The sequence below is a fragment of the Martes martes genome (genome assembly GCF_963455335.1).
Source record: "Martes martes genome assembly, chromosome: 7".
Taxonomy (NCBI): Eukaryota; Metazoa; Chordata; class Mammalia; order Carnivora; family Mustelidae; genus Martes; species Martes martes.
Window position 1 is genome coordinate 40067519 of NC_137894.1, and position 14014 is coordinate 40081532.

The 14014-nt window shown below is 42.2% G+C and overlaps 1 protein-coding gene across 1 annotated transcript in view; it reads right to left on the reverse strand.

Annotated features, from left to right (window-relative positions):
- MYO1E (myosin IE) overlaps positions 1–14014 on the reverse strand; it is a 194131-nt gene that overhangs the window by 105197 nt on the left and 74920 nt on the right. Inside the window, exon 2 of the mRNA XM_080807694.1 lies at positions 8636–8779. Within this exon, the coding sequence (XP_080663820.1) occupies positions 8636–8779 (144 nt within the window). The remainder of the gene's footprint in view (positions 1–8635; positions 8780–14014) is intronic.

Consider the following 14014-nt stretch of genomic DNA (forward strand, 5'->3'; position numbering starts at 1 on the left):
TCATAGCTACACATTTTTTAAATTAAGTAACCAGATGTTATCAAGAATTCATAATGACTGTTCAAACAAAAAGCTTAGATACTTGTTTTCTAAAAGATTACAAATAAAGACAAGAGCAATTACCAACTGGCTCAGGTTTTGTTCCTCTCCAGGAAGAGTAATGAGCTTAATTACCAAGGTGCTCCAAAAAGAAATCATTATTTTAAATGATCTGAAGCACATCCTTTTAAGACTGGTGACATGTACGGCTAAGAAAACACAAAACAGAACTGACCTAGGAGTGAAAAGAGCAGTTATCATTCCTTTGCTCAAATACCATTTTTTCCTGCAAACTTCTGTATCTTTTAGGTAGACTAAAAAGGTACTCACTTACTCATTTAACAAACAGAGGGATACAAGACGAACTGAACAGTCTTACTCCTTAGAAGCTATGGGGAACTGAGTTATATCTGTAAGACATTATTTGGAGCAGAAAATCATAAACCCACACAGATCAGGTGTAGGGGAAGAAGGTATTATTTCTGCATGGGGAATCCAGCAAAGCTAATCAGAAGAGAAAGCATTTATACCAAGTCTTAACTGTTTTATAAACACATTTTAATATACCCTGATAGATGAAGTATTATTATAACATAAAAAAGTCTCCACTTATTCAGTAATCGACTAGCTTGAATGGGGTGTCCACAACATACCAGGCACAGTTCTGGATGCTGGGGATACAGTGGTGAACTAAACAGATAGAAGTGTTAAACCCCCTCCCTTCATAGAGGAAAAACAAGTATTTAAAAAGAGAGAGAGAAGCCTCTGCCTTCGGCTGGGGTCATGATCCCACGGTCCTGGGATCGAGCCCCGCATCGGGCTCTCTGCTCAGCAGGGAGCCTGCTTCCCTTCCTCTCTCTCTCTGCCTGCCTCTGCCTACTTGTGATCTCTGTCTGTCAAATAAATAAAATAAAATCTTAAAAAAAAGAGAGAGAGAGAGAGAGAAAACAACAAACACAACAAAATACACATACTCAAAGTCATTTCTTTTAATCAAGGATTTTGAAATGTTTGGAAAATCTGAAGTGAAAGATGTAAAGCTGTGACATTTCCTCCCCCAAGGGGACATTTATATATTTTTATCAAGGACCTGGGTGTCAAATAGAGCGGCAAGGGAAACCAGTCAGAATGCCTACTTTACCCAAGCTCAGTTTGACTCTGACCTTGGGCAAGTCACGTCTCTAAGCTGTGGCTAATGGATGATGGGATACCACCTACTTGATAGACTTATTACGAGGATTAAATCAACAGTATAGAAGGTTCAGCAATTTCCTTAATCCGTATCCTTTGAGATGCTGGTTGTGTCCCATGTTAGCATCTTGGAGACACGGCTTTGGTATTATTGAACACAAATGAGTCAAGTGTGGGATGAGTCAGGTAATAACTGAAAATTAGTATTTATAAAGAAGGTGAAAACATGGAATGATCTGGTGGCTATTCTGCTTCTCTTTTGGTGGACCAGAACAATCATCAGACTTGGAAGGGCTGCACGGGGAAGAGCAGTTGAGGAGAAAAGGGCCATTGGAAGAGCACAGCCAGACGCACCCGGCGTTAACCTGGGGGCAGTTCACGGCAGTTCAACCAAGGACACTAAGAGCAAATGCCCGTGACCTGGGGAATCCTAACTGAAAATCAGTGAAGAATCACAAGAATGGCCCAGCTCAAGAGCCAAAGTCAGGTGAGGCCAACGACAGATTAGAAGTGCTCTGCTTACTTTTTACTATATGTGCTGCCAAAGTAAGCACTTATTTTTTGAGGCAAAATTTAGAACGAATAAATTTATCATTAAAAATTATTAAGCAGATAAGAAACAGCCATAATGCTGTAGCCAAGACTCTGCTAGTGTTGGTCATACGACCACTGATCGGAGACAAACACATTTATGGGGTACAAATTAAGTTCCTAATGACAACCCTATTACCCTTTTATTCCTGTTTTACTATGAGGAAACTGAGGCATAGAGAAATTTTTAAAAGCTGCTTAGAAAAAAAATTAAAAAATTAACAACAACAACAACAAAACTCGCTCCATGTCACAACTAGTAAGTAGCAGGGCTAGGATTCAAACCAAACTGGGGCAGTCTGGTTCTAGAGTCTGCTCTTAAGCCACAAGCTATAATGTCTTTCTAAGTTAGCAAGTATTGTTGTTATTACTAATATTGTTATCGTTACTGGTAGTGTTACCAAGATTTATCAAATGAAATACAAAATGGCCTGTTAAATTTGAAGTTCAGATAAACAATAAATAATCTGTTTCATATATATATATATAGAGAGAGAGATTTTCGCCCCACCCCCCCCAAATAGGTATGCCCCAAGCAATACTCAGGACGCACTTATACTAAAAAAGCAATTTGGTGTTTATCTGAAATTCAAATTTAACCAGGCATTCTGCATTCTATCTGGCCATCCTGAATTGGCAGCACGAGGATTTCGTACAGGGTGGTCAGGGGCTCAATTAGAGATCTTTTACCTCTTATATTTTAGATTCTGTGATTCTTTGGTGACTCAAATTCTATAACCCTTAGTTGATTTTTTTTCAGTATCCTCTTTCACATGATAGGGACCAAATCAAAACTTAATGAATACGGTCTGGCTCTCGTTCTGACTCTCATGCTAAACAAATACAGTGATTCTTCTCCCCCCCACCCAATTAATTAATTATTTATTTATTTTAAAAATATATTTTTTAATTTTTTAATAAACATATAATGTATTTTTAGCCCCAGGGGTAAAGGTCTGTGAATCGCCAGGTTTACACACTTCACAGCACTCACCACAGCACACCCCCCCGCAATGTCCATAACCCCACCACCCTCTCCCCACTCCCCTCCCCCCAGCAACCCTCAGTTTGTTCTGTGAGATTAAGAGTCTCTTATGGTTTGTTTCCCTCCCAATCCCATCTTGTTTCATTTATTCTTTTCCTACCCCCCAAACCTCCCACATTGCATCTCCACTTCCTCATATCAGGGAGATCATATGACAGTTGTCTTTCTCCAATTGACTTATTTCGCTAAGCATAATACCCTCTAGTTCCATCCATGTCGTCGCAAATGGCAAGATTTCATTTCTTTTGATGGCTGCATAGTATTCCATTGTGTATATATACCACATCTTCTTTATCCATTCATCTGTTGATGGACATCTAGGTTCTTTCCATAGTTTGGCTATTGTGGACATTGCTGCTATAAACTTCGGGTGCACGTGCCCCTTTGGATCACTACGTTTGAAATACAGTGATTCTTATGGTAAACCCAGTCTTCAAGAAATACAGCAATGCTGTGACCTTCCTCATGGTAGAAGGGGAGAAGTCTAGGGGTCCACTTATTGTCAGATCTAAACACACCTGGCCAAGTTCCATCTTTCCATGGAGGAGGTGGGGTGTGCCTTCCCTTAGTTGTAAAGGAAATGCTGTGAATGCCACTGTTCTAGAGAAATCAGCATTGCACATGGAGAAGAACAAGCTGCCTGAGGACATGAGCCACAGGCATGAGCTCCGCACCAACCCTTTCCTACCCACCAAGCCCTCAGCTACTGGATAAACATGGACTGGGCTGCATGAGAGCTCTAGTAGGAAACCATACTTTATTTTTATTTTTTTACTATTAATAATCTGTTTTGTCAAAAAACATCTTAGAAAGTCTTGGTTTTCGGGGCACCTGGGTGGCTCAGTGGGTTAAGCCTCTGCCTTTGGCTTAGGTCATGATCTCAGGGTCCTGGGATCGAGCCCCCTATCGGGCTCTCTGCTCAACAGGGAGCCTGCTTCCCCTCCCACTCTGCCTGCCGCTCTGCCTACTTGTGATCTCTCTGTCAAATAAATAAATAAAATCTTTAAAAACAGAAAGTCTTGATTTTCACTAAGTCATCTACATAAATTTGGGTAAAGGCCTCTTAAGAAGACAGAGAAGAAACCTCTTTCAGATTATTCTAGGCCAATCCTGAATTAGTGATTCAGGAGAGGAGAGAAAATTATAGCTATTTCCTCAACCTCCCAGTAAGGCTCTCAAACTCAGTATAATTTGGGAGGATTCCTGAAAAATAAAGTTTGGTTTGAGAAGAATAATGTGGCTTGGGTCTGTGCTAAGCAGCTACACACTTCCCTAAGTCAGAAGATCTGAGAAAAGAGATTAGTTTAGAATCTGAAGAAAACAAATATAGTTTAATTATTTCAGGTGTGAATCTGGCCTAATGGTTTATCCAACAGCCTGCCCGGTTTTTCACCTGGCTGTGTCTGCAGAGATCTCAGCTACTTTCTGAGACCCATGTCTCCTGCTGGGTTGGGTTATTTCCCAGACAACTCACTCCCACTCCCTACTACATAATTCAGGTGTGCCTTTGGAAAAAGCGGCTCAGGCATAATCGGAACGTAAACTGTCTCTACCCACGTAACCTTTGGCTGTTAAGGTGTGGCCCAAGGTTAATTTTCAGAATGTATGGAGATATGAGGCTATGATACACAAACACACATAAACACACACACACATACATGCACTAACCAGACAAAAACAAAATACATGCCGTCTGTCTAACAGAATATATGAGATGGAAGAGACCCAACAGAACGTTCACTGATTGGTTCTCAAAAGCTGGTGGTGGATTTATGAGTTTTCATTGTTCTGCAGCGACGATGACAAAAAAAGAAACACGCCCTGAATTTTCCATAAAGCTCAATGTATTCAATATAAAGGACCATCCTTTAGTCTTAGATTATTTCCTTTCTACTTTCAGGGTATTAGAATATTCTTCCTTTTATGAAATGTGATGGCAGTACAACTTCTATGGTCTTAACAGGCAGAGTTGAGCTTAACCTAAAAAATTTTTTTAAACAGTCGGTGAATTCCCCCAACTGATCTAGGTGACTTCCCTGGATTTATCACTGAGGAGGAACGGGGACGTGAGGGGACTTGCCTGAAGACACATATGGGGACACCAGTCGAGCAGGACCTTAGCCCCGGGCTCCAGCCACCAGACCAACATGTCCCTCCAGCATGCCGCCCGCTCCACCTGAATGGACTGCCAAGGGCCAAGCCTCACTTGGAACTACTGCACGGCCTTGGGCTCTGGCTGCTCTGGCCCAAGAGCCTCAACTAATTCAAGGGCTGAAAATGCCAAACACACTTGAGCGTGGTCTTTGAGTAAAAACAAGTTGGGAGAAAGTTGGACCAAATGAGCATGAAATGCTCTGCACAGGAACTATTTTCGTCGGCAAAGTGGCTATAAAGGATGTCTGGCCAAGCACAAGAGAAAACGGCACTGTTTTCCTCATGTATTTTAGAATGTAATTTTAAGAAGTGTGGCAACATTCAGGAAAAAAAACGGATGGTAAATTAAACCTTCCTTGTCTTAGGATAAATAGCTGAAAATTACAGGGCTTTATTGGTAAACAGTGTTAGCATTTTCTAAGCAGATTTTTTTCCCCTAATGTAGAACAAAGAAATGTGCATTCAGCCTGGATGCATTAACAATTGATTGCTCCAAATGGGACCTTCAATATGAAACAATGTGCTGGTATTCGATGTAGAAGAGGTACCATAAGCAATCTCATAACTTAATAGGAAATCGAATCTCTTCTTGCCTTAACTACTGAGCTTAGGAGTGAGAGGGAAAAAATTCTCTTGTTTAAAATAATCTTACTCCATCATAATAATATTCCTATAGCACTGACTGGATGAAGGAGGCTTTTATCACTTAACAGAGGCAAAGATCTGCAGTTAGACCTTTGGTATTATTTCATAAATATCCAAAGGAATCGTCGAGCTTCCTCAAAGCTGAACGCTGCTCTGTGTTCTTGATGGAAAGCATGCGGATGCTGAGGTTCTCGTGTACTGAGTGGGTAGAGATCTCTAAAACAAGAGGCCATTAGTGGTCAACTAACTCATTTCCTTGGTAGAACACACGATTAGTCAGCCATTGATTCAAAGGCAATAATTCAAAGGCTGGTAATCAGCACCCTCTGTGTGAGTCATTTAAAAATTCTGCAGTCTGAATATAAAAAGCAAATCTTGATAGTCAACAGATTTCCAATGAATACTTAATACAATGAATGATGTGAAGAATTATGCATGCAACTTAAAACTGTCTGAGGCAAGATGAGGCCGTTTTTGTTAAAATTAATAAGAAAGACCTCCCAATATATATGTATTTATATTTGTTATTTATATTTATATATGCATGTCTATATGCAGTTATATTGAAAAATATACACCAAGAGGTTATGGTGGGATTGTAGGTGATGTTAGTGTTCTCCTTTCTGGTTGACTGCATTTTATAAATCATGTCAAATGAACACATACTGCTTTAAAGAGTTCGTGTTTTTTAAGAAGATGTATGAAAGAAAGTCCCTAGTTTTAGGGGGTAAACTATCTTTATAGGGAGAACTGAGTCTGTCCACCTTGACGATGGGCTGGCTGTTGCCAACCACTAGCATTTTTTGCTTACCCAGCTTTCAAAAACCATGTTTCTATGTAAATAACATAACAAGCTGAGCCCAAGTTCTAAGAACATTCCAATAAATAATTTGTTCAACTGTATTCAGTGGAAATTCACCTTTTATGGGCTCGTCAATAAACCAATCCTCCATTTAAAACAGTTTCCATGGTAAAATGCATTTGAATTTTCAATAAGTAACTTTAAAATTGAATTTCTGGAACATAACCCAGAAATGCGGAAGGAACTTCTATACTTGCCTTAGTGTACGATAATAATAAGTAATGCTTACTGTTACTCACTGCATTCATAATTTCATTTAACCTTACAACAGCCTCATGCAGGAGATTTCAATATCATTCCCATTTTACACGTGAGGAAATCAAGCCACACAGATCACAAACCCTGCAGGAGGTCAGCAAGCCCGTGCAGAGTAAGGCTGGAAGCCAGGCAGTCCAGATTCACAGCCTGTACCCAGCCCCTGCCAGTTCCCCTGTGCCACGGGACTTGCACATTAAAGTGATTAACATGTTTTCATGATGATAAGCCCACGTTAAAGTGAGCACGTTCCAAATTTTTTGACCAAATAAAAGGAAAACTTAAGCACTTGATACAACTGCTTCCATACAACTAAACTAAAAGGAAGTTCTGCACAGGTACCTAGCAGTCAGCAAGAGTGCTCGTTTTGGCAGCACATATACTAAAATAGGAGTCAGCAAAAGTTTTCTGTAAAGGGCCTTATAATTATTTTAGGTCCAATGGTTGTGTGGCAACTACTCACCCTGGCCTTTGTAGATTGCAAGCAGGCATTAACAACAAATAAAGAGTGAGTACGGCTATATTTCAATAAAACCTTGGGTATAAAATGCACAGTGGGCAGATTTCATTTGCAGGTGGTAGGCCACCACCCCCAATCAAGACGCTATTATTAATGTAGTTAACAAGTCCAAATATATCTGTTAATGCTTCAAAACAGGGGTTTAGGTGTTTAACTACCGAGAGATTTGATAAAATTTTCTGTGGTCACTAAGAAATAGCACAGTATTGGTCTGAACCATCCAAGTGTCTTAGAATAATTCTGTTAATTAGTATTACTAATTAGCATTACTAATATATGTATTGGTCCATCCTGGTATGTTGAACTCCCCACTCACCAATGAAGAGAAAGGCATTCCCTGCAAAAATATTGTTGTATACATATGGGTGCTTTTAACTAATAGTCAAATGAGTGGTATGAATAACAAACAGAAGCTACAGATGTGAAAACTAGACCTCTTCAAGCTTTTGGGGTTAAGACCTAAAGTGTATGCAACACCAGCTGCAAAGACTCTACCTTTAATGGTCCTCCGAGACACTGTGCCTTCCGAAATTACCAAGAGCATCACAGTTAAACCTCCTGGTACAGCAATATAGATTCGCACAGATCTTTGCATATCTAAAACTCTACAATAATTCCACTAAGAGATCTTTATATAGTTGTACCAAACAAAACTGAATCCTGTAGGAACTTAAGCAAATATCACAGTTCTCTGTTTATAATGAAGTCAACACACATTTGAATCAAATTTCCATTCTGAATTTTTGAAAGCCCTGTAAAAAACGGCATCTGGCAAGCTAAAATTTAAACATAAAGAACAACTCAAGAATGTCAGGCATTTTCAATAGTTGATCTTCACGTCTCATGTTTCCTTTAGTAAACATAAGAATGCAGAAAAACTGGCAAAATTGCATATTTTTTGCATGAGGCAATCTTTTGGAAACCTTTTAGGTCCGGACTTAACTGTCTGCTTTGCAATTAGGGAGCTCTATCGACAGAATTCTCTGCAGATCAGGACTTTTCCCTTAGGAAGAGCAGAGGTTTTAGACCCCACGTGCGTAGCTAAAGCACGTCAAAGCTACAGTGCCATTGATCCAAACAGATGAATACTGGCTGGTTCTTGATTTTGTGAAATGCCAGGAAAATAATTTAGCATCATCTTTGCCCTTCCCACAACCTTAACAAAGAGGACAGAAAAGCACAAAACCATGTTCCGAAACAGTGAAAAGAACTTGAGTGCATAGTGTCAAGTTCAGAATTTCAGGTGGATCTTCTCATGCTAGGAACACGTCGCATTTTACCGTGGGTATGGTCGTCTTACTTAGAAAAGTCCACAGAAACTAATAAAGGATACAAAAATGTAGTCATCCATGTATCTCTTCTTCAGATTCTCCACGATGGCGTTCTCTGTGATCTTGGAGAGCAGGACCATGTCATCCACGCCGCTGTGCTTAACATTGTGGCTTTGCCAGTGGTACCGGTAGGCACCTTTGCTTCCCTGTGAACAGAAAACGCACAATAATTAGGATGCTTTATTTTCCCCTGGTAGGGGAAAAAAAGCCACTAAGCTCCCAAATATTCCTTACATCAAATGCTGCAGAATGAGCAGAACAAAGATTTTGTTATTAACAAATCTGGATTTAAATTTCAGCTTTGCCACCTATGAATTAAGAGAAGGGAGGAAAAGTTACACAGGCTCACTGTGTCACTTAAGCTGCTCTTCTCTCATTTGTAAAAGAGGAGAAATTAAGACCCACTTTATGGAGTTCCTTTAAGGATTAACTAAGATAACATATATAAAGTACTGAAGAGTATCTTGAGTATAACACAATAAATGATCAATGGTCAGGACCCCTGGGTGGCTCAGTCCCTTAAGCATTTGTCTTCAGCTCAGATCATGATCCTGGGGGCCCAGGATAGAGTCCCGTGCCTGGATGGAGTCTGCTTCTCCCTCTGCCCCTCACCCCAGTCGTGCTCTCTCTCTCTCTCTCAAATGAATAAAATATTTTAAAAAAATGAGCAACTGGGGGCACCTGGGTGGCTCAGTGGGTTAAGCCTCTGCCTTCGGCTCAGGTCATGATCTCAGGGTCCTGGGATCGAGCCCCACATCGGGCTCTCTGCTCAGCGGGGAGCCTGCTTCCCCTTCTCTCTCTGCCTGCTGCTCTGCCTACTTCTGATCTCTCTCTGTCAAATAAATAAGATCTTAAAAAAAATTATTAAAAAAAAATGAGCAACTGTCTCCAATAATTCCTTCAACCTTATTGTTTTGTAGAATTAACAGTACAATAGGCGATAAAACAGAAACTTTCTACATTTATTTTGCAAATTATATGACAGAACTCAGAAGCAGAAATAGTATGTATCACACAATGGTTAGGTCACATGAGCCTAATTTCTCAAGCCATCCAAATTATTTTCCCTCCATAAGCTTCCATGGTCAACGTTAATACTGGCCTTCCAGATTCAAAAGATAAGGTACATTTTGATGGCTGATCACTGCTCTATTAACAAGGAAATGAACAAGACAACCTAAGTGGGATTACAGAAGGTGCCGTGGACAGGAGGACCTCATCCAGCCTCATGGCCTCTTTGGAGAGATGAAACTGTAGCCCTTGTCTGCTCACTGGATTTATGACCTAACACCAGAAGCGGCCTCTCAACACCCTTGGCCTGCAGGACTCCCTTTCACTTGGCACATCTGCAGTGGGATCCCTGCAAGTTATGCTATGTGCCAAGTTCCGGAGTTAGAGGCAGCTGGGAGCACCCTGGTGGCTGCCCTTGAGGAACTCATGTCCACTAAAGGACACCTCGGTATTGACAGAAGTAGCACATGCATCAGCAACAGTCAGTATGTAAACACATGTAAAATGGGTGTCCCAGGGGTGCTGAAGACTTCTTTGTTCTAGGGAAGACAGAACCAACCTCCTGGAGAAGGTGCCATTTGAAGTGGATCTAAAATATTTTGAATTTGCCAGAAAAGATGAGTCAAGGAGGGACAGTCATTATAATCTAGACTCACTGGGGCAACAATCTGATACGTATGAGATAATGGCAAATGAATATGACAAGATATTAGAAGATCCTCCCTTCCCCTCACTCTCTTCGTGCATCCTACTGGAGATGTCGCGTGCTGCGCAAGTGTGGTGGGCACTGACCTGAGTGAGACTCGGCTCCTGCCCCCTTCCCGGGAGCTCACTGTTTTGGGGGGTTTGGATAAAAGAGAGAAAATTTCTGAATAAGGGTAATAAGGATATCTAAAAAGGCCACACGCTCAGACATATAAACTAGGATGAGAAAAGGTCCCAAGGAGGTTTTTCGAGAGAAAGGGGAAGTGGAAGGAAACAAGATAAATACCACTCTAAATCTCGCTTTGGAAAAGTTATGTAATGTTTTCTCAGTAGGAGACATGGGTCCTTTATAAGATCCATTCTAAGGGGCTCTGGGAAAAGCAGTTTTTAAAAACCAGGCAGGAAAGAGTTACCATAGGGAAGGCATACCAGTGCCATGGGCTCGCGCTCCAGAAAAGGGTTCTGGGGGCGCCTGGGTGGCTCAGTGGGTTAAGCCTCTGCCATCGGCTCAGGTCATGATCCCAGGGTCCTGGGATCGAGCCCCGCATCGGGCTCTCTGCTCAGCGGGGAGCCTGCTTCCCACCCCCCACCGCCCGCCTCTCTGCCTACTTGTGCTCTCTGTCAAGTAAATAAATAAAATCTTTAAAAAAAAAAAAAAGAAAAGGGTTCTGGAAGGCTTGCCACCCATGCTGCCTTGCACAGGGACTCTTTATATGATATATTTGGCTTCCACAGAACCACAAGCAGCATCAGTTCTACAAAACTATCCCAGACCTCACCACACCTACTTCCTCTTGTGGCAAAGCAGAAAGAGGGAAAAAGCACTGGCTGCACAGGACTCACTCGGTCGCAATCCAAGGTCCACCGTCTACTTCCAAACAGATAAAGTTTCCCCGCAACTCCTCCCCTCCCGTCCTCCCTTCTTTTCTTGATTATTCTCTGGGCACTCACAAAAAATTATTCTTCATCAAAAACTGAGGCCACAGAGACCTAACCAGGAGGTGTGTGTGCTTGTTTTTAACCCCGATAAATATCCATCTACTTACGAGATCAAAAATATTATTTCCTCTTTGAAAATGTAAGCACAGTTTAATAAAACAGAAGGGTATCAACAAGCTGTTATTTAATGTCTGCGAAGGACAAGAAATGGAGGTGCTCTGTGTCACAGTGTCTATGTTGGTACCGAGCCACAGAAACTGGCTTCTCAAGGTGACCCAGGTTGGTCTTGGTATCCAATCTGACTGTCTTTTCTCTGTCTCACGGTAGAGTGAGATATACCCGTCTGGCCCACTGTCCTCCTTCTAATGGCAGTTATTCCTCATGAAAACAGGGCCTCCTTGTGGAGTTCACGGACTCATGGTCTCAAATATCTGCGGACACCAGAGTCCCACGTGTGTCTTCAGACCTCTCTCTATAAAAGGATAAGGAACCAATCGTAAGACGGAGCGCTTACCACAAGCAAAGCAATCGGCCATTTGATCTGTGGTGGCTGCTCCCTTCTGCTACTGCCATCAACTCAATAAGAGAGGGGTTAACATTCTCATGCTGTGCGGAAAGAAACAGACTTCCTAACTAGGAAGCAGCAAGGGTAAGACGCGAACCCAAGTCTCTATGATTATGAATCCTTTCAAACATCATGGTTTCTTCACATGGTCTCCCTGGTGACTCTCCTGGGTATTTCCAACAGTTCAGTTTAAGATGGCCCCAGAATGACTGACTGTCTCCAAAACTGAATTGATCATTAAAAAGACCTATAATCTTTGTTAATGACCACTTTCTCTTAGCATCAAAGACTGAAACACTGGACTTATTTTTTATTTGGCGCATCTCCTATACCCACTTGGTCACATATATCTCCCCCCCCACCTCACCTCTCTGTCGCTCCTTCCCTGAGGCAATGATATTCGGGAACTCATTCAACCTTCACAATCATCGTCCATACTGTATATGATGATCTCTGTTACACTAATGAAAAAACTTAATTGTCCAAGGTCTTCTAATTGTAACTTCTCCATCTTTAATGACGCCCGCCTTACTATTCCTTTCTCCTTTCTCTTTCCCCATATCAGGCCCCCCCGCCTCCTCCCCCCAAAAACAATTCAGATGAAGTAAAGTGGGAGAGGGAAGGTAGGAAAGTAAAGTGGGAGAGGAAAGTATAGGCACAATCAGAGCCTTTGGGGAAAAATGACCCATGTGGGTTATCAAGGACAAGATCAGAACCCACCCCATGGGTAAATGAAAGCTGGGCCAGGGCTGGGCAGGGCAGTTCTAGCACAGCGTGAGAACTTCGTCAGAGAAGCTAGGAAACTGAACATAGATGCGCAGGCTCTCACCCTTGCTTGAAAGTTCCCCACAGTGAAACAGAAAACTATTTTCTGTTTTTCTGTAGGGGATGATCAAGTTTGATCATAGCACGCCTTTTCCAGATAGAGGTCTTCTGCGGAACACAGCTGTGGGTGGGCAGCAAGTGGGAGCGCTGTGGGAAGGTGATTATCATTTTATAATCCTAGACAATGTCCCCGGAAGCAGAGGCTGAATATGACCTTCAGATCACAAACTACTGTGCTATGGCTGTGAGAATATGAACTGTATTTCTGGGACAAATAACCTTGACGCCTTTGCTGCTTCCTCCCACTCCTGACTGGGAGGGCGGGGGTAGGACTGGCTGCCTTGCGCGCTGGGAGAAGGAAGGACAGCGACAGGGACTTCCCCACCTGCGAAGGGCCATTTTCTTCAGCTCGCAAAGGCCTGGCTTACCAGGCTATCCCCACAACGAGAGTCAGCTTCCTTCTCTTCTGTGGGCTTCTTCTCAGGTAGGTAACTCAACCTTTGTTTCCACACTAAAAATAGGAACATTTTAAACAAGTAGGGGTACTCAGCAATTATACATCCTACAGTCCTTAAAGAGCATGGCAGCACTGTGCAAAGGAAGGAATATAGCTGCTGATGTGCCAGTTAAGAAAAAAAAAAAGAACGTGAAAATCACAATAAAGTTGATGATAAATGTTACTCTTAGCCCTGACAGTTATTACAATGAGGAAGGGAGATATTTCCTGTTAATAAGGATTGAATGCAGACTTTCTTGGGTCCATGTTTGGTTTCTTTCTTTCTTTCTTTCTTTATATTATTTATTCATTTATTCATTCATTTATGAATGAGAGTGTACATGAGCACGCGTGAGTTGGTGGGCACGAGGGGGAGAAGACCTCAAGCAGACTCCGGCTGAGCCAGCAGCTTGACACAGGGCTCGATCCTATGACCATGAGATCATGACCTGAGCGGCTGAAGGCAAGAGTCCGTCACTTAACACACCGAGCCACCCCTGCACTCCCTCCATATGTGGTTTCTAACAACGATTCTGTTTATTAAAAAGCAATGGATTCACGCACACGTTCTGGAAAGTGCAGTCCACCCATGTCCACATAATGGCCTGGTTTGTTCCTCACATTTAGGAGGTAGCACCAAGACACAGCAGTCCCTCATGCTGAGGAAGGTGCCCGGTCGCTGACTCTCTGACTCTAAAAGGTGGAGTGTCCCTCACTGGTGAGTGTTTACCAGGGTGGGGACCAGGAAGAGCAAAGGTGAGTCAGCACACAAAGGTAGGGATTGTTCTCCATTGAAACCCTACCTTCCCTCAGCGTGGGGAGGCAGGGGTGGGGTGGGGT